Source organism: Balaenoptera acutorostrata, chromosome 2 (assembly GCF_949987535.1).
Source record: "Balaenoptera acutorostrata chromosome 2, mBalAcu1.1, whole genome shotgun sequence".
In the NCBI taxonomy this organism is placed as follows: domain Eukaryota; kingdom Metazoa; phylum Chordata; class Mammalia; order Artiodactyla; family Balaenopteridae; genus Balaenoptera; species Balaenoptera acutorostrata.
Genome location: NC_080065.1, coordinates 39,459,364 through 39,481,371, shown reverse-complemented (window position 1 = coordinate 39,481,371; position 22,008 = coordinate 39,459,364). Strand labels below are relative to the sequence as shown.

Genomic DNA, 22,008 nt, shown 5'->3' with positions numbered 1-22,008 from the left:
AGAAATAAATATGAAAACAAAGGAAAGGTCATAAAATAGACAAAGCAATAACAACATTAACAACATGTATACCATTGACTAGCATCTCACATTTCAATGCTTTGTAGGTGCTAATTAGTTGATTGCAAGGCAAAAAAAAAGTTATTTTTGGTTTGGCTTTGATCTACTTCATTCTGTTTTCTTTTCATTTGGAAACAAGCAGCAAAGTACAAAAATCAGAAAATTTGGTCTGAGAATGCTGTTGCATTTTTGTAAGCCATCTATATCCCAGGCAATCTGGACACTATCTCAAGTAAATGGACTGCAAAATCATGAAGAGTTTAATGTCTATACGACATCTGGATATAAAGCAAATCATTCATTTGAGCTGGCTGTTTGACACTGTCAACATTTTTCAGCTTTTATAATATTGGGTGTTGTGTAACCAAGCATTAGGCTCAGAGGATACCCAAAAGAATTCTTTGTCAGAACAGAACTTCAATTTTGGGATGCTGATTACACTTAGGGTGCATTCCATTCCCTCTCACATAGTAAAACCACTCTGGGGCTTCCCTGGTGGCGCAGTGGTTGAGAATCCGCCTGCCAATGCAGGGGACACGGGTTCGAGCCCTGGTCTGGGAAGATCCCACATGCCGCGGAGCAACTAGGCCCGTGAGCCACAATTGCTGAGCCTGCGCGTCTGGAGCCTGTGCTCCGCAACGGGAGAGGCCGCGATGGTGAGAGGCCCGTGCACGGCGATGAAGAGTGGCCCCCACTTGACGCAATTGGAGAAAGCCCTCGCACAGAAACGAAGACCCAACGCAGCCATAAATAAATAAATTAATAAATTAATTAAATAAAATTAATTAATTTAAAAAAAAAAAACCACTCTGTGCTGGTTTGGACTTGCATGTTTCCTTCAATAAATAATAAAATAATGAAGGTAAACATACTAGTAATATTAATAGATATTTTATATGTGGTAGTATTTCTGCTACCATAACCTATCTGGAGAGGATTCCAAAATGTGAAATGAGCTAACAAATAGAATATTCATCTAATGTTCATTTAACAATTATTATACTCATTTGAATGCGCCAGGTGCTAGGGCAGGCTCCATAAACACAAAGGTGAATAATAAATGGTGTCTTAGGGCTTCTCTGGTGGCGCAGTGGTTGAGAATCACCTGCCAATGCAGGGGACACGGGTTCGAGCACTGGTCTGGGAAGATCCCACATGCCGTGGAGCAACTAAGCCCGTGCACCACAGCTACTGAGCCTGAGCTCTAGAGCCCGTGAGCCACAACTACTGAGCCCGTGTGCTGCAACTACTGAAGCCCACGCACCTAGAGCTCATGCTCTGCAACAAGAGAAGCCACTACAATGAGAAGCCCGCGCACCACAACAAAGAGTAGCCCCCCGATTGCCACAACTAGAGAAAGCCCACATGCAGCAACGAAGACCCAACGCAGCCAAAAAATAAAATAAAATAACAAATAAATTTTAGAAAATAAAAAATAAGGGATTCCCTGGTGGCGCAGTGGTTAAGAATCCGCCTGCCAATGCAGGGGACACGGGTTCGAGCCCTGGTCTGGGAAGATCCCACATGCCATGGAGCAACTAAGCCCGGGCGCCACAACTACTGAGCCTGCACTCTAGAGCCCGCAAGCCACAACTACTGAGCCCGAGTGCCACAGCTACTGAAGCCCACGTGCCTAGAGGCTGTGCTCAGCAACAAGAGAAGCCTCTGCAATGAGAAGCCCGCACACCACAACGAAGACCCAACACAGCCTAAAATAAAAATAAATAAATTTTTAAAAAATAAATAAATAATAAATAAATAATAAAAAATAAATAAATAAATGGTGTCTTAAAATATCTTGTAACGTTAGAATAATATTTCCTACCTCCAGAATTAGTTTGGGGATTAAAAGAGTTAATATTTGTAAAGCACCCAGCATATTCTACTACGCCCAATTACGAGCAGCTTTTTCACTTGTATTATTATTATGAACCACTCTGAGCTGCTAAGCACAAGCCATGGAGAAACAGTTTCTTATAATAAACAGTTTATTATAAGAAATAAACAATTTCTTATAATAAAGATAAGAGTCAATGAGTATGAATGTGAAAAGTCAGAGAGCAGGAAAACTTAGAAGAAAAGAAAATTTCTATCTTTGAAATTGAAAACCATGCAGGTGTGTTTTTGTTGCTGTCTGTTTTGTAGTAAGTCATAGGAGTAGAACATGAGCAGTAAAACAAGCACTCTGCACATCAGTGGTGGGAGCTTTGACTGCAGAGTCCTTTGGAGATCAATTTATCAATATCTACAGCCAACAAAAAGATCTTACTCCGTTTAACCAAGTAATTGTACTTATAGAAATCTGACCTAAGAAAATAATCAACAACACACAAGGAAGAATACTGCAGAAAAAAAAAGTTAAGAACAACTAATATCATGGACTTGGATAAATAAATTATGGTATATGTTTGTGATATAATAACATGTAGACACTAAAATTTATTGGTTAGAAAATTAAACATTAACATAGAATGTATTTAAATATATACATATGAAAAAAGACAAGAATTAGAATATTAAGTGTTAACAGTTAAGTCGTAATGGGATTATAGATTATTTTATATCCTTATTTATCCTTTTTTTTAATTTATTTATTTATTTATTTATTTATTTTTGGCTGCATTGGGTCTTCGTTGCTGCGCGCGGGCTTTCTCTAGTTGCGGCGAGTGGGGGCTACTCTTCATTGTGGTGCGCAGGCTCCTTATTGTGGTGGCTTCTCTTGTTGCAGAGCACAGGCTCTAGGCATGCAGGCTTCAGTAGTTGTGGCTTATAGACTCTAGAGCGCAGGCTCAGCAGCTGTGGTGCAGAGGCTTAGTTGCTCCGCGGCATGTGGGATCTTCCTGGACCAGGGCTCGAACCCGTGTCCCCTGCATTGGCAGGCGGATTCTTAACCACTGAACCACCAGGGAAGCCCCCTTATTTATCCTTTTCTATTTCCTTAATGAAAGATGTTTCATTAAACATCTTTTATTTTTGCAATTGAGTAATATTTTTTAAAAAATTAAAGCTTCAACTGGTCTCGAATCCAAATTACTACAATTTGCTATTACAAACAAAATATCTAACCCAGTGTGATACTTATGGTCACAGACAGCTATGAGACCTTGTTAGCCTTACATACAATATAGGAATAAAAAATATCTGAGGTATGCTGACAGTGGAATGGCATGCCTGAGGCAGTGGAAACAGAAAGAAAAGAAACAGAAGAACTAGAAAAAAACAGATCAAGAAATATGAAAGAATGGATAAAAATTAAGAGAAAGATGGTATAATTACAGAAGCACATGTAGAAAAGAGTACTTTCAACAAGTGTCTTTTATACCTTATTCTAGTTAATGCTACTGCAAAGGTTACTATAGTTACTATAACCAACAATAAAAGAAACTAAATAAAGAAGGGAAAGGAGAGGAAATAAAAGACAGAAATTTGGGAAATACTGTTGATAAATTTAAGAACCTAAAGAAAACCATTTAAGAGAAAAAGGATAAAGATAAGAAGGTACCCATGCTGACACTCCAAGAACTATATACAAGCCCCGACCTCCTCTCCCCATTAGTATGCCACTGGCCTTGTAAAAATTCAAATACTCCCATTTAATTTTAAAATCAGTATTTGACAAACCGTAAGTTTAAGTATTAATGACAATCTGCTGCCCCCTGCTGGTCACTGAAATTCACCAAATGAAGCAAAGTCAAACTAAGGGTTAAAAGTTCATTTTTAGAGAAAACTATTTCTAATACAACTGAATAAATTTTTCTCCTTCATAAACATTTGTTTTTAAAAACTCCAAATCCTCGGGCTTACCTGGTGGCGCTGTGGTTGAGAGTCTACCTGCCAATGCAGGGGACATGGGTTCGAGCCCTGGTCCAGGAAGATCCCACATGCCGCGGAGCAACTAAGCCCCTGCACCACAGCTGCTGAGCCTGCGCTCTAGAGCCCGCGAGCCACAACTACTGAAGCCCGCGCACCTAAAGCCCCGCGCTCTGCAACGAGAAGCCACTGCAATGAGAAGCCTGTGCACCACAACGAGAAGCCCACGCGCAGCAATGAAGACCCAATGCAACCAAAAATAAAAATAAATTAAAAAATAAATAAATGTATTTAAAAATAAATAAATAAATAAAAACTCCAAATCCTGACACTTTTCCAGTAGGAAACACCTGTCCAAACTCCTTGAACTTGGGGGATTTAATTTCAAACCTCTCAGCTTGTTTTTTTTTTTTTTTTTTTTTTTTTTTTTTTTTTTTTTAATGAGGATCTTGAATCAGATGCGTATGTTTGATTGATTGATTGATTGATTGATTTTGGCTGTGTTGGGTCTTCGTTTCTGTGCGAGGGCTTTCTCCAGTTGTGGCAAGCGGGGGCCACTCTTCATCGCGATGCGCGGGCCTCTCTCGTTGCGGAGCACAGGCTCCAGACGCGCAGGCTCAGCAGTTGTGGCTCACGGGCCCAGCCGCTCTGCGGCATGTGGGATCTTCCCAGGCCAGGGCTCGAACCCGTGTCCCCTGCATTAGCAGGCAGATTCTCAACCACTGCGCCACCAGGGAAGCCCTCTCAGCTTGTTTTGAACTTAGGCTTTCAAATTTTTGTTTTTTACAATATAGCCAAAGCAAACTAATTTTTAATTATGAAAAGATAACTACAGCATTCAATTCACAATGAGACTTTTCAATTAAAGACATAAGAGAAATTCTGAGTTGTAAAATAAGGTTTTTTTTAATTGTAATAAAAGAATGAAGGTGAAGTTATTTTTCTGCCTGAGTTATTAATCAGCATAAAGTCACATTCTAACTTCACCCAGTTTCATGCTTGTCCTTTCACAGCCATTCAAAACTATTATTTAGAGAATAATATCTATAATTTGAAAAAGTTTTTTAGTCAAACCTTTAATTATTTGCAGGATATCTTCTTGCCATTAAGAAGAGAATTAGAAACAAAAAGGAAGCTAGGAAGTATGTGTCTTGTTAATTTTGTTTTTTTTAAATCATGCTGACCACAAAACTTCAAGATAGGCACTCTCACAGATGACGAGTGGGAGTGTAAACTGGAGCAAGCTTTCCGGAAACCACACAGCAATAAGTAGACAGAGCCCAAAAAATGAGCACACCCTTTCACTTCTAGGAATCATCCTAAGACAAAACTCAGAAGTGCCAAAATGTATTTAGGTACAAAGAGAAAGAAAAATCAAACAACCTTAAAGTACAGCATTAGGGAAAATTAAATAAATCTTGAATATCCATATTCTAGATTAGTATGAAGACCCTTAAAATCATATTTAAAAAGCATTTTTAATGATAAGAAATTGGCAAGACTATAATTTGGAAGATTAAAAAAACTCAACGTAAAACAGTGTACAATATGATCAGATAAGTAAACACACAGATATGTAATACACAAAGAAAAAGAATAGAAGGAAATAAAATCTTAAGTGTTTATCACCAGATGGAGGGAGTTAGAAGATTTTTATCTTATATTTAATTTTCCAAATTATCTACACTTGGGTACTTTAAAAGCAGTATGGCAAATTTATTCAAACGAAACACTCTGATATTTCTGCTGGAGAGAAAAAGAACCAACACAGTCATTTTTACTGCAAATAAAAGAAATGACAAACAGGCCCTCGTTTTCAGAACAGCATTTCCTTTTCCTCCATTGGCTGCTTCCTTACCACACACATGATGTAGGACAGTATCGCACCGGAGGAGCCGATGAGCGCACCCACGACGGTCAGCAGACTGTTGTTGAGCAGGAAGCCCTCTGCACACAGGGCCCAGCCTGAATAGCTGTTCAGCACAGTGATGACCACGGGCATGTCAGCACCCCCAATGGCAGCCGTCAAAGTCACACCCTAGCACAAAAACCAGAGCGGAACTCAAAATTCATGCGATGAAAAGAAACCTCTGACGCTGAGCATCATGGCTCGCAATCATTCCGGTTTTCCAATTATTATATTTACACGTAAGTTCCACACCTGGTAATGACCGAGTGACCCCTATCGGACCAACTCTCCTACAGACATAACAAGTGCAAACGCTGAACCACAACCCCTGTGCAAAAAATATCCCTAAATCCCTAAAAGGCAGTGATGAAGAGCAGGCAAAAATTGGAGAGGGGTCTACACGTGGAAAAAAGTAACAGCACTGAGTCAATGTCACAGTTTTTATGACTTTAGCTGATGAGGAGGGTCCTGTTGGTGCCAAGTGAAGCAGCTAAAACTAAAATATAAGCCCAGTCTTACTAGCTTGAAAATCTGAGGATAGGGTTTAGGGTGACTAAGCAATTACTGTATGTCTAACTTTGTGCTAAGCACTGTAGATGATTAAAAAATTTTTAAGCATAAACCTTGTCTATAAAGTACATACTAAGAGTATACCAGACAAACATGAAGTAATCAGTGAATGGCACAGAGCTATATACAGCCGCACCATACACTGCTATAAACAGAATGCTAAACTGTGACATGCAGACACCTAAAGCATACTGTATGTATCCATATACTAAAGCAGTAACTAGAGAGGAAAAGGAGGGCCAACCTATCCTGAAAGGTTTCACTTAACTCCCTCACTGAACACACAGGGTTTATTAAAAGCATTTCATTTCATACGATCATTTGGTTTGGTATCAGAGCTTCCAACAAATGTGAGAGCAACTAATGGGCAGGGACTCTCTGACACTTATTTTATAGGGCTTGTCACACAGCAGGCACCTAATGAACAGAAATGAAACCCTTGGCTTTTTAAATTCCTATTCACCAACACATGGATCCAGTGAAAAGACCCCAGAGCAAAAAAGATGTCCCATGTGACAGCTTTGACAGGAATTAGTAAGTGAAGAGAAAGAGTAATTTTCTCCTTACACTTTTCTATATTTTCCAGACTCTCCAAAGATGAATACATAACAGCATTTTGAGACATTTTTATTCCATCAGGGGTCTTGAAGAGATAGAAATAAGATTAGACTGTAACCTAACAAAATACTTAGTTCCTCGCTAAGAATGTGCTTTCCATCTCTGACCTCTTACCATGACAGCAGAGAGAGCTGACACAGAGCCCAGACAGGTAATGCCAGTGGTGAAGCTGGGGTCCAGCATGAACGGGATGATTCCACCCACGCTAGCAGCCAACAGGCCCGCATTGAGTACGTGCCTCCCAGGGAGCAGGAGCGGGGCGGATTTCAGGATACCTAGGGCCAAGCACGTGGGAATCAGAACCTAGAGCGTGTCACAAGAAACCCCCTCACACACACACTCTTAAGTGTGTGTCATTTAATCCTAAACCACCAAAATTTAATATTAGGATAAAAACATGCTACTTAAAATATCACTTTATATCACCAGCTACTGAAACATAAAAGTAAATTAGAGTTCTTACACATAAATACTAATGGAAGTAGGAAAAGTAGGGCTCGACTTACTTGTCCTTTACTTTGATCACACAACAATTTCCTTACTCTTTGTCATGGAATCATGAAAAGTGATTTTTTTTTTTCCCCATATGACCAATACAGAAGTTACGTGTGGTTTTATTTATTGAAAATGTCAAAACAGAGTCCTAGAACATTAGCCTTTCTGATTCTATCAACTGAGCCCAAGGGAGAGGGTCCTTGTTTGCTAATTGGTTCTAAAGACAAAGCATGAACTAACATCTTACTTATGGTACATCTTCTCCTTTTTTTAGCCCCTTTTTGTTTCTTTTGTAAAAGTTGCCACTGCTGTTTTGTTTATTTTTTGGTTTACCTTCCTTTTTGACTGTCTCCTCCCCAAGAGTATAAGCTCCATAAAAAAATAAAATAATAAAGACAAAGCGTGAGACAAGAATATCGTAGGCTTTAAGTTCTTTTGTGATTTTTAAGTTTCACGGAAGTTCCCCCACTTAATTCTAATGACTTGATTACTGAGAGACAAGACCAGGTTTTTAAATCACAAACTAGTTTCTCTAGAGACTTGCTTTTTCATGAAAACACTGAAAGCAGCTATGTGAGGTTTTCCCCTCCACTTCTACTTTCATGATTGGCTTTAGCGGTAGCAAAAGCTGCCAGGCTAGCCCCCTAAAATGTGTATTTGTTTTAAAAGTAAGTACTGTATACTAATCACACAAATTTATTCAATAAGCCTCTCTCTATTCTGGAAAATGTATAAATCATTTCTGTGAACACTACACCGGCATCTCTAACCAAGGATTATAAAGACATTATTTTGCTCATACATATTATCAAATGTCAACTAGTCCCTCTATGTGAATTTCTGTGCATTAGTTTACTTCACTAGCTGTCTGCAGAAGACATGGCTTCAAAGCTTTGTGAGATTTGTAAGGATCAATAAAGGGAAGCCATCTTTATGGAGAAAAAAAAAACTTTCATAATGTCATACAAATACTCTTCACCTAACAGGTTCTACTACTAAGCTATTTTCTGAAATTGAAATGGACCCCTAAACACCCTAAATAATAGATATTTACCTCTGTGTTATACTGAATCACTTACCCTGCAATTTTCCATAGGCAACAAGAGAACCACTAAACGTGACACCACCGATGTAAGTACCGAGGTAGGCCACGGTCTTGGTAAGATTAGCTGCTGCATCCGTAGCGAAATGTGGATATTCTACAATGTACTCAGCTATGCACGTAAGCACAGCTGCCAAGCCCACTAAACTGTGGAAAGCAGCAACTAACTGAGGTAAATCAGAAATCTGGATGCGTTTCGCAATTGTCAATCCTGTTGGAAAGTGAAAGTCAAAGAGAAATTAAAACTTGACAGACCTTTGAGAAACAACCCAATAAAGACCACACTTGAATATTATTCAGCCATAAAAAAGAAGGAAATCTTGCCATGGATGGACCTTGAGGGCATTATGCTAAGTGAAGTAAGTCAGACAGAGAAAGACAAATACCATGGGATCTCACTTATATGTGGAATCTGAAAAAACAAACAAACAAAAAAACAAGCTCATAGATACAGAGAACAGATTGGTGGTTGCCAGAGGCGGGAGGTGGGACGGGGGCGGGGGTGGGCAAAATGGGTGAAGGGGGTCAGAAGGTACAAACTTCCAGTTATAAAACAAATAGTCCTGGAGATGGAATGTACAGCATGGTGACTATAGTTAATAAAGCTGTACTGCATATTTGAAAGTTGCTAAGAGAGTAGATCTTAAAAGTTCTCATCACAAGAAAAAAAATTTTAACTATGTATGGTGACGAATGTTAACTAGACTTATTGTGGTGATCACTTTGCAATCTATATATATAAATATCAAATTATTATATACATCTAAAATTAGTATAATATTATACATCAATTATACCTCAATTTAAAAAAAGGCCACTTAAGGTTATTCATCATTGTCATTAATAAGTATTTATCTGCTTCCTGGCAAAATATTCTCTTACAGGGACTATTCAGGCAAGAACACTGGCTTAAATACCCTTTCAAATAGCAGGCTCTTTCAACACACCTCACCAATGCCCAACTCCAAAGAACCCAAACACATAGCATCAACGTTCCTTACAACCTTTGAACACTCTCCCGGACTAACGCTTCTTCAGATTACTTAAAGCTCCAGCTAAACCCCTTAAATTCTCCCCACTGCATGAATAACCCAGGCTCTCTTCCCTATCAGCCCACATTTGCCCCTGAGCACACAAGGAACAGCTGGAATATAAAGAAGGTCTAGGTTTTCAGGTGAGTGGATGGGAGCCAAGTCCAAAGGTAATGAAATGCAAATATCTGAGTAGTAAATAACCAAATCAGGAAACTCTGAAGGAGTTGCCTGGCTACAGGCAGGGGGAATAGAAGGGCTGGGGCTCACAACATTTGCAAAGACCATGCCTAAAGGGTGTCCCGCCATGAACCTACAGCACAAGCATTTTCCTTCAAGTGTTTTTCCAGGGACTGTCAAGAAAGGATGCACAGCTTTCCCAGGTAAGTATAAAAGGAGACGTAAAGCTAATGCTGTGCTTGGTAAGTATTTAACCACCAGCCCCTCAGGATAAAAACGTGCGTGTGTAAATACATACGTGAGTTTTTACTCATAAAAATATATGTAGCACACAATTTTCAAACAATAAAAATATATACAATACTCTTTACTGTAAGTTTCATATAGCCAATTGACTTTCACAGAATGTTACCAAACTCTGGTATCTGTAGCCAACCTAGTGTTTGCAACTGATGAATGAGTGTGGTTCCCACGTGAATGTTGGTTGAGATTTTTGTTTACTCTAACGAGTAAGACGAGAGTGAAACAACAAGATGTATATAAGAACTTCACTCACTGTCAATCACGTAAGTGGCAATTTTGCTGAATCTGATAATAGTTTCCAAGTACTTGAAGAATATTTGCTCAATTTTTTTTGTGCAATTCACAGTGTAATGACAAAACACACTTTTAAGTTTAAGCTTGCATTATTAATATTTTCTCCATCACTTTATTAGGTCTGGACAATGAACAAAACAATAAATGAAACTCAGATTCGTAGCGTTTGTTGATTTCCATGGTGTAAATACAACGGCCATGGCTGCTCTCAAGCTACCAACATGATGTCATTAAATATGGGTTCAGGAAGAGATGTACAGAAGCCCATCATTACATAGTATTTCTACCACACAGACACAAGACACATGGATAATCTCAAAAGAAGAGATGATAAAAGCTAGTGAATTCATTAGAAAGTCATGAGTGTTTAGGATTATTACCTTTGTTTCTAATTTATTTAATTTTAAGTTTATATAATTTAATTTTTGATAATAGCTGTGTTTAATAACCAGCTCAAAAGATTCTTGAAAATTTACCAACCAACCCCAGCACACCACTGAATAAGACTAAAAGAGTGTTTTTTCTGCTGGCACGTGTTTTTCACGTTTTTAACAGGTCTCTGAAGCAGAATCTTCTGCTGTTATTTATACCCAGCCGAATAAAAGATGAGCCTATAGATGGTACACATATAAGTATTCCAATTCCCTGTTCTATTATTGGCTAACTGGACAGAGTCAATAAAGGAAACCAAGAACTGAGCACAAGGCATTTCTCAGCCCACTCTTTTGACACAGTTGATATTACTCAGTGTTTTAAAATGTTTACTTCTGAATGAGAATTATACCAACTGTGATGACTTTTTGCCAAAAGAATATTTACTGAAGGAACTTCCATTAAGGCAATTTAATTCCTTCATCAATATGGGCCTCCAACAGAAATATGTATATTCAGAAACTGAAGTGCAATTAAAAAGTTCTTACTCCTAACAAAAGTATTCTTAAATCTCTGAGCCTAACTGCCGTCAGGTGTTCAAAGGGCATGGACTTAACAGAAAGGCAGAAACCCACAAGTGCTTACCAATGGTACCGCCCAAAGCCATTGCTCCAGACATCTGAGCTAACAATTCCGGGCACGGTTTTAGGCCTCCAAGGGTGGCTGCCAGGCCTCCAGCCACCCCAATCATGCCCAATGCATTGCCAAGACGTGCAGTTCCCTGGGTGGAAAGCCCGGCCAGGGCACCAACACAGCACAGGCCGGAGCCCAGGTACACAATCTTTTCAAAGGAAAGGGAAGAGAGAGAGAGAGAGAGATTATCAAAACCTTCAGTCTACTAGCTTAAGGAGAACTCCTCTTGAGGAAACATGATTCTCTGAGGACAATTTTAAATTCAGACAATAGAAGGACCAATATGAGCTCTTTTTTTTTAATATTTCAATATATTTTCCTAACCGTTAAGGATATTACCATATTAAATACTTTAAATTGTACTTGCAATTATACCATTTATGTACATTGGCTTCTCTGGACTTGATAGCATACAAATGCATATAAAAGTACCTAAATTTAAATAGAGTTATTATGGGATCTAGACCTGACCTAATGCTATAAGGGCGCCAACCCCTGAGGTTGTAAGTGTCAGAGACCGTGCTGTATACTTTATTTATGCTGTAACTCAGTCCCATGAGAGTCACAGGAGGAAAGAATCATCATCCTCGTTTTATAAAAGAGAAAACCGATGCTTAAAGAGGCTACGTAATTTTTCTAAGGGCAAACGATCAGTAAATAGCAAATCTGGGATGCAGACCTAAGTCTCCCTGACTCACTGTTCTAACTCTTCTCAAAAAAGATTGTGTTCATTCAACAAATACTACACGTTAGAAATAGCAGAAACCAAAGGAGACATGATTTTTCAGCTGTCAGAGAGGCTGAAATAGTCATTGAAAAGAAAGGTATGACTGAGTTTGGAACAAAGTTGAGTCTCTATTACAAATTATATTTAGACATGGAACTTTCAAAGTTCAACTTGATTATTTCTGTTTCTCTATACAGCATGCATTTTTAAATTATCTTTGTTAAATGCACTGGCATAACATCTCCTGGATCCATAGGGGAAGAAAGTAAGTAGGAAAAGGACTAATAATATCTAATAATAAAAATTTTTTCAAATTTTTTACTGATTATTTCATTGTATCCCTACAACAATCCAGCCAGATACATAAAAAGGGTACTAATAAACTTCTTGCCTCTTTTTACATGTGGAAAAACTTAGGGACAAACAGGTAAACCCATCCTTGCAGACTTAGCAGGCAAATCTGCCTCTAGAATCCAAGGTCCTGATTCTTAGAGGATGAGAATGCTCTATTTGACCAAGATGTTTCAAAAGTTATTGTCGTATTTGCTTGACAGAATTTGAATTTTGGTAATGATAATGTTAAGTCTACCTGGGATGAAGACACAGAACAAAAATAAAAGCTTTCAAATGAGACTCTTACTTGTTCAATGTTATAACCACTGTAGAGGGCAGCTAAATATCCTCCAACAAAGGTACCAGCAGGGAGCAGATACAGGTAATTGTATTCTGGGGGGTCGGTGGGACGCTTGAACATGTCCAGCATTCTCTGAGTCACCAGAAAGCCACCTTATCCAAGTAAATATGAAACAGAAAGAGGTAGCTCATTGAGCAACATAATTTTTAAAGGGCTACAATTTTTCTATTTTAAGTACATCTTTATCATCTAGGAATGAATATCATTTTAAGTAACATTTTAGAACCTCAAAATTGAAGTTATTCTATTATTCAAGCCAGTTACACTGAAGGGAGGAACCCTTAATACATTCAGTAAGAAAATTTGCTATCAGAGTACAAAACCAACTATTTCTGCATGACTAAAAATAAACAGCCATTCAAACAGCTCGGGAATGCAAAAGATCAAAGGCCAGTGTTTTTCTTCTAATAGGTTATTCTGTTTGTTAAACCCTATAATAAGTGATAAAAGAAAAAATACCATATCAACAGGCACCAGGTCTGTTTGGACACATTAAAGAATTTATAGCTACAAAATATCATCGAATGAGTTTCATATACAAGTGATATGCTAGGCTTTCAGTTTTCAGGAACACAGGCCAGGATAAGGCAAAAGGCTAAAGTTTTATCTAAAATTATACCCATTTAAAGATGTTATGGTGATAGCTCTAAGTCAGCTTAATTCAAAACTATGCATTCAATAACTTTCCAGTTAACCTGTAGGCATTGTAGTTAACCTTTGGGGCATTCAAGGGGGAGGGGTGTTCTCTTATCAAATAGTTTCTAAAACTTACCAATGGGCAAAATAACTAATTTTCCTTCACACAGAGCATTTATAATCTGAGTGAAACATTTTTTAAAGGCACGATTAAATTCTTAAAATCAGAATGTTTGTTTTATATTGACTTATATTTGCTTCTCGTGTCTCCACTAAAAATCGCACTCTGGGTTCTTACACCGTCCTCATACCTGCAATGTTGACTGAGGATATGAATGCAGCAAGAGCAGCGAGGCCCTGAGAAGTTGTGGAAGGATACAAATGTCCTCCCATCAGCACCAACCCACCAACTGCGGTCAACCCTGGGAAGAAAGCATGGATACGGTAAACAGTAGCTAATAGTCATGCTGCCAAATCAAATGTCATCGCTGAAAGACCTCACAAGCACATGCATCATAATGGAGAAAGTTCTCACACACATTCTCACTGAAGTACTTTTGTGGGCAAAGAGTTACCAAAACATTTTCTCCTTTTGCATAAGAATTTTAACCTTTACTTTCTAGCTCTGTTCCCCTGATAAAGATATAAATCAATATTGTTATTAGACAACATTGTTTATGGAGCAAAGGGACCTCTGGTGGTTACAGAACTGGAAGATACTATGCATGAACTATAAATATATGATGGTGAAAGCCCATAGCTTTGGCCTTTCCTGAGCATAGTACTTCTTGGAATTGGACCCGTTCCCAGTGGAGATCCTGAAAGCCATGCCTGTGCAAGAGATGCCCACTGGGGCCATGAGGTTTCCAAGCCAGAGCAGCTCCCACATCTGTCCACATAGCTGTGCGGACTGTTGCATGGACCATGCTGCTGCTGTGAAACAGTTTCCAAATTTTATCAGAGGAATCCCTTCTTTAAAGGAAATCATAACTGAAAGAAGGAACAGTAGCTCTGCACTGCCTGAAATGGGAGCAGCCCAAAGGTATGACACACTCCACTGGCCTCTCACTTCCAACCCTACCCCTGCACCCTCTGGGAGCCCAAGTCACTGCAACCACCAAGATGCCAAGCCCTACAATTTGGAAAACACAGACTTTATAAACCTCATGGAAAGCACTCCTAGAGTTGAATAAGCCCTTGAAAACCTAAATTGAGGGAAAACAAGAGGCGAACAAACCTGAGATTGCATTAGTCACAGACATCAGTGGTGAGTGGAGAGCGGGGGTCACTCCCCAGACAGTGTGGTAGCCCACAATGCCAGCCAAGCCAAAAGTGGTCACCATCTGGGAAAAGGCTAAATTGGGAGCTGCAATGCCCAAACCCAGTATCCCAGTGAGACCTAGAGAAAGAGAGGAAAGAGTGTGACTTCACATCCAATTATCTCGGGAGGATTAAAAGCACACACACACCCACACACAAACAAACATGTGGGATAGTCAATGCTTTAAAATTCCACACCCTTGCCAATAATGAGATTTTTTGAGATGTTCCATGACTGGGAAGGGGGGTGGTGAAAGGGAGTTAAAGGTATTGCGAACAAAATTCAACTTCCTGACCACCACTCCCCAAAATAAAATAAATTTTAAACATCTAGTAACATTTATGAGTCACCTTAATAACAATTTGCACATTTTCCTCTGTATAACTTGTCCTCTTCCCCGTTTTAACTTTCACTGACAGTGCCACATGTGTTTATACAAGTGTTTTTATTCCAGAATTATAGGCCTATAAAGGATCTACCAAAGCATTTTCTACTTGGGCAACACACAACCTTTATAAGACAGACTTCTGTGAGGCCAAGTTCATGTCACTCTCAGATTTGGCTGAGGAAGAAGGATTTTAAGAGAGTAGGAAGGATTTCATTCACTCCAGCACCTCCCCAAAACATATGGCTTCCACCCACCCGGGACAGAAGTTTTGCAATTGCTCCTGAATCTGGACTGGACTGCTGGCCAGGGCAGTCAGCTCCAGCCTCAACACTAAGTCAGCAAACAGGACTTTACAAAGAAAAGGGAAAAAAAAAAAAAAAAAGCGAATTAAATTAAGAATGTGCAGAATACAAACAGTCAGCTCTCAACATACATCTTTAATTATCGCCTTTCCTAATAGCAAACATGTGGATGGCTGTTCTGCAACAGAGGAAAGGGTTACCTAGTGGTCAGTGAAAACCAAATGATAATGGGTGACCAGGAAGCTGGAATTTAACTTTTTTGAATAAGGTACTTTTATCCCTTGATATAAACTATTTCTTTATAAGTGGCATAGCTGGAACATTAGCAGTTGACATTCATTTTACTTTAAATCAGTCAATAAGACTGTAGTTTTAAATTTTTTTTTAAATTTTTAAATTTTTTTCGCTGCCCCACACAGCATGTGAGATCTTAGTTCCCCAACCAGGGACTGAACCAGTGCCCCCTGCAGTGGAAGCACGCAGTCTTAACCACTGGACCACCAGGGAAGTCTCTGTAGTTTTAATTTTTATTTTCCTACCCACATACAAGATTTCCAGGGTTCCAATGGATGGCCTGTTAACCATCTGGAGGGAGAGTTAGACAGAATATTGTTTTGTGTTTCAGTAAAACATCAGAGAAGGGCTGTGCAGGGTTATATTTAAGGACATGTTTTCTTAAGCCAGACTGCCTGGTTCAAATCCTGGCTCTACTGCCTGTCAGCTGTGTGATCTCAGGCAAGTTACTTAACCTCTCTGTGCTCCAGTACCCTCATCTGTAAAATTATTAACCCTCTCTGTCTTCATGTGGAAAAAGAAAATAATAATATGCCCACTTTACTGAGTACTTATAAGGAATAAATGAGTTAAGGCACGTGAAGTGTTTTAGCACAATGCCTAGCACTCATTAAATGCCCACATTAGTTCAGAAGCACTAAATTACCATAACCTGCAGTCAATTGTGTTGGGCATCTAAGATAGAAATCCCACATCTGAAGGTTTTCTTTTCTTTTTTTTTTAATAAATTTATTTATTTTTGGCTGCGTTGGGTCTTCGTTGCTGCATGAGGGCTTTCTCTAGTTGCGGTGAACAGGGCCTACTCTTTGTTGCGGTGCGCGGGCTTCTCATTGCAGTGGCTTCTCTTGTTGCGGAGCACAGGCTCTAGGCGCGTGGGCTTCAGTAGTTGTAGCACACGGGCTCAGTAGCTGTGGCTTGTGGGCTCTAGAGAGCAGGCTCAGTAGTTGTGGTGCATGGGTTTAGTTGCTCCGCAGCATGTGGGATCTTCCCAGACCAGGGCTCGAACCCGTGTCCCCTGCATTGGCAGGCGGATTCTTAACCACTGCACCACCAGGGAAGCCCCAGGTTTTCTTTTTAACTATTTAATAAACTAAAGTCTTTTCTATAATACATTCAGTAATTTCAAATGTGCTATATTTAGTTTGTATAACACAGGAAATTGAAAAGAAAAACAGAGAAAAAAAGAAAAGGGAAAAAAAGCAAATCACATTCTTTGAAGAATGCTAGTCAAATAGATTCCTAACATATACACAAGAAAAACACTTGGTTTTATTATAAAGGAGGAAGTTTTAGGGTACAGAAAAACAAATATAAGGCCATCCTTTTATTCACTGGAATATGCCAATGTTACATCTATTAAAATGCAATAAATCTTGACTCAATAAACATGAGAAACCTAGAAAAATAAATCATCATTCATGCCTCACTACATTTCCTTATGAATTGTAAAGAGAAATGGAAATTTACAACCCTGCTGACAGTACTCTCCATGCACACAATACAGTAATATGGTTTCTTTTTTTTTAACAAGTAAGAGCAAATAGGGACACTGCTCCATCTATTCACAATGTTCGCAACTAAAGGCTTTTTCAGTCATTTTGCTGAGACTTGCTCTTTATTCAAGGAGAGTTACATATTTAGCTTTAAAACATCTGGACTCACATGGGAATTTGGAGAATGCTGAGGCTACAAGAATTCTGTGTGCTTTGTACTGGTCCTTATTCTTTATAGTTTGCTTTTGTTTTGTTTTTATTTTGGCTCTAAGCAAATCTAAACATTTTTAATTCATTCTATGAGACAGAAACCAATTTAAAATCAAATATCCGTATTTCAGACTCTAACAGTTCATAGCCAGAATGAATATTTATCATTATTTTACGATAATTCTTTACTGCCTTCATGAAGGTGAATTAGAAAACAAAGAATCTATGTTAAATTGTAAAGACAGAGATAAAAATTTGAAAATTGTATTTTTTTTTACTAGGTGAATAACTTACTGTTTATTCTTCAATGCAAATATTTGGTTCCCCAGTCTTACCCAGAGGTGTAGATAATCACAAGTGATGTTTTATAAACCACAAAAAATAAACCAATAACCACATTTACATGCACTTAACACCAACACAATCTGACATACATCAATACTCATTTAATATATATAAAAATATTAACGATTATATTTTAAATGTTTTCTATAAAAGAAAAGTATTAACAGCCTATGTATTATTTCACACTCATTCAATCCAGCATTTATCCCAGTGCCTGCATCTCTGAGGGTATACAATGCAGTCTCCACGCCCACAGAGGTGGGACAGATGACATGTATGTGAAAATTGCTTCTAACAGGCCCAAGTCCTGATGGAATCCAACAAAGGACAACAGCATTTCATTTACTAATTTTGACAATTAATACATTACTCATAAAGTTAAAAGAATTTGGACTAAATCTTCATAGATGGGACCCTCACCTGCTGTATATGCAGAAGCTGATGTCATCGTCTTCCTGAAGGGCGTGACCGTAGCTGCTTTTTCAGCCTCCAGCTCAGCCACTGTCCTCTGTTTTACTGGGGCACCTTGAGGAATATTTTTCGGTGTGGGAGCAGGGAAGATCACTTCGCCATCCTAACAGAAATTAGAAAAATAGCACTTTTTGAAGTCAATCCAGTGTTGGGGAAAAACTCTTCTCTGAAAAATAATTTTAAATAAATATAGAAATTCACATAATTTATAATATCACTTTATATAAATATATAACACACATGTATATAAATACATAATGTCTGTGTCATGCATACATCCATAGATGTACAATTAGTATGTGTATAGAACATATAAGGAAGAATACAAAACAAACTTAAAAGCAGATAGGTGGGGGGGAATATTTAATTTTTACTTTATTCAATTCTGGGTTTTTTGCCTGTTTTTTTGTTTCTGTTTTTCAAAAGCAATGCATATTTTAGGTGAGTCACATATGTATATAAATCTTGCAATATTTTTCTTTAAATTGTTCTACATTTTTAAACAATTTTTATTGGCATAAACCCAACACATCGATACTTTATTAGAATATATCCCAATTCCAAAATAGGATCGTTCCATAAACAAAAATCCTAAAACAAATGTATAATGAAAACACAGGAGAAACAGATCTCTTTACTTACCTTCATCACTACAGTTCCTCTAATGACGTGACCCATTGTACCAAAGTCAAAGTCATCTTTCACTTCAAAATAAAAATTGTCTTTGTCAGAGCTGATGGCCTTCAGGAGCTTGGTGATGTTGTTGGAATACAGAGTGCTGGCCTGAGTGGCCATTCGGCTGGGAAGGTCTGTGTAGCCTATGTGAGTAATTCCCTAAACAAACAAAAATACAGTCAGAAAGGTCTGTTACTAAATGCCCATATTCTTTCTAGGACAATTCTCAGTCAAGGCTAAGTTCTGAAATTACAAATCTTTATAAATATACACACACACTCACAAATACATATTTCAAAAGGAGCTTTAAATGTGACTATTTTTAATTTTAGAAAATTTCAGGCCTCAGTTTCTCTAAATATTTAAAGCAATAAACACCCTCTCACAAATCACTAAAGATATAGGAACAGGTTCATAGATAGAGGAAGCTTTGTGCTATACCTTATGAACATAAAGTTCTCCTGGCTTGGTGGTTTCAAAGTTTCCGCCAGCCTCAGCAGCTAAATCCACAACAACTGAACCTTCCTTCATGGACTCGATCATTTCTTTACTAAACAAAACGGGAGCTTTTTTACCTAATAAAACCAAAGAAAACAGTACAAATTACATGGTAATTTCTTAAAACTCTATATTCTAATTATTACAGGAGTCTCTGGATACCCAGGAATTTAACATCTGAAAATTCAACTCTTTCAAAGAGACCCCCTAAAGTTCATAACACAGGTGAGACTGGTCAGTCTCCTAAAGAAGAAATAGGATGAGTCTGAGCTGCAAAGCCCGTGGGTGGGAGGGAGCCGCTTAGCCAGAGAGCAAGCCTTGTCATTTGCTAAGCATGGAAATTTCAGCTAGCACTGCTCTTTCCAACTGGTTTACACCCAGTACCACTCATGAAGAGATCAACATTTTGCCTGTTTTTTTAAAAATGCATAATAAATAAGCTAGTAAGGAAACTATGTGCACCCAAATTGGACGATTCATAAAGATCACAAATGTCAAGGGAACGTTCAATAGTAATCTATGAATTTACAAAATAGAGTATTTCCAATCATCTTAACCAATGTCACCAGATTTTCCCACATGCTATATTAATCTACTTTAATTTAACACAGGATAACTTCGAGGAGAGACAGGGCAGTGCCATGAAATGAAAACAGTAGGATACCACAACTCCAAAAAATCTTAGGAACCACTCATACATTTTTATTCCCACTCAACAACTACTTATTCTGCACCTCTGGCGAGTCGAGCTCCATGCCTGGTGCTGGAGAGTTTACTGGTAGATAAACAGAAAAGATCCCTGCTCTCATGAAGCCTGCCCCTCATGAGATATTTCACATTTTATAATAAATCACTTACTAATCCTTACATAGAGGATAAAGCACCAAACATAAGGATTTTTCAAGCTAACATAAATTAATATGTTCAACAGGGGTCCACACTGTGTGTATAATACCTTGTTCAAGTTTCATAAAACAGTATAAATATCTAAGCCAAAAGAAAAAGGAAATAAACTTGTGAGACTGGCCACAGGAAAGCAGAGAGTTAATAGCCTAATTATCTTTTTTTCTTCTTTCGAAAGTTTTCAACTCTGTGTCTACAGAATTTTAGTAAAAGCACTGTCAGTTTTATAAATGGAAATCAATTCAAAGTAAAATTTGCATGGTAATAATCTGCTTTTCAATCTACTTGACTGGAATATATGTGATTCAAAAAAGAAAAATAACCTTTTTTTGTAGCACATGTGAAAAAAAAAGTTGTAAAGATACATGTGGGTGTACCTCCTTTCTCAGTGCAAACCTTATACTTCCAAGATCAAGTCCAACTCCTAAGCCTCCTATTACCGAAGGCCTTTCTCCCCGGGCTGAAGCACTCTTCTTAGCATTTCTTCTCACTCCTGCCCCACTGGACCTTCTGCTCCAGCCACAATGGTTTGTTAGAGAAGCTCTGGTTCTCTCTCCTGAGTCTCCATGAAAAAGAGCAAGAATGAGGAGATCTTTTCCCAAAGACAACACCCTTTAGTCCTGGTAGTTTCGCCACTTCTCAAAATTCTCTGGAATTACATATTCCTTTCCTCTACCCTCCTGCACTGTAGTCCACTAAAGGTATCTTGAATACTTAAACTTTCCTCGAGCATGAGAATTTGGGGATGCAAACAACATACATCTGAGGACTCGTCCCAAAATAAAGGTCATGCTGACCAGCACTGCAGTGATTTAAAGCTCTGGGTGACGTGGTTGCATCTGCATAAAGCGGCAAATTTAAAGGGCTAACCTGTACTTTCCAGGTATTTACTGTCATCACCACCCACCCCCACCCCTTGTCCAGAGCCTCTTCTTTATTACCCAGACTCTCGTTTGTCACAGCCTTTCCTCCCACCTTACTTGTACCCTCCAGTCTTAGGTCGACGCGCCTTAAGCTACTCTTTTGGCTACAACCAATTTGGATCCAGGTGCAACCCCTTTGAATTCTAACCACACCAACTTTACGACCATCAACCTCACAAGTTTGATTTGGCATCGAACTAATTTCTCCTGCCCTAGAAATTCTGGATTCCTTCTTCCTTCTGAGATATCTATAGCTACAGATCAGACCCTGAATCTGTAATGCTGCCCACTTTATAAGACGTCAAGTGGCCAAAACCATTTAGGCTCCCTAGCAAACATCTGATGTACCACCTATTTCTCTTCTTTGATTTTACTTATTCAACCTTCACAAAACAATTTTTCAGTGGCTGACACAACTTTAAATACACACACACACACACACACACACACACATATTTGTGTCATAACAGAGATAACAGGTGTTCCGTCCATAGTATCACTCTGAAATTCAACCACTTTTGAAAGGATAGCATTTTCTTTCATATAAGAGTATTTTACTTAGTACATAGCCAAATAACTGGAGGGTAAGTTAAAAAAATATACTTAAGTTATAGAGGAATGTTTAAAAGACATGGAATTATTACAAGTAAAAAAAAGCACACAACAAAACAGTATGTATAGGATGTTCCCA

At 38.4% G+C, this 22,008-nt stretch overlaps 1 protein-coding gene across 4 annotated transcripts in view; it reads right to left on the bottom strand.

The window, feature by feature from the left end:
- NNT (nicotinamide nucleotide transhydrogenase) overlaps nucleotides 1–22,008 on the bottom strand; it is a 104,384-nt gene that overhangs the window by 35,047 nt on the left and 47,329 nt on the right. For all 4 annotated transcript variants that reach the window (XM_007195557.3, XM_007195553.3, XM_007195555.3 and 1 more), the window contains exons 8-17: nucleotides 19,435–19,568; nucleotides 18,961–19,152; nucleotides 18,268–18,421; nucleotides 14,732–14,893; nucleotides 13,806–13,916; nucleotides 12,805–12,950; nucleotides 11,390–11,585; nucleotides 8,542–8,775; nucleotides 7,082–7,242; nucleotides 5,729–5,908 (exon numbers count right to left, since the gene is read on the bottom strand). In XM_007195557.3, coding sequence (XP_007195619.2) covers nucleotides 5,729–5,908; nucleotides 7,082–7,242; nucleotides 8,542–8,775; nucleotides 11,390–11,585; nucleotides 12,805–12,950; nucleotides 13,806–13,916; nucleotides 14,732–14,893; nucleotides 18,268–18,421; nucleotides 18,961–19,152; nucleotides 19,435–19,568 — 1,670 coding nt within the window. The remainder of the gene's footprint in view (nucleotides 1–5,728; nucleotides 5,909–7,081; nucleotides 7,243–8,541; nucleotides 8,776–11,389; nucleotides 11,586–12,804; nucleotides 12,951–13,805; nucleotides 13,917–14,731; nucleotides 14,894–18,267; nucleotides 18,422–18,960; nucleotides 19,153–19,434; nucleotides 19,569–22,008) is intronic.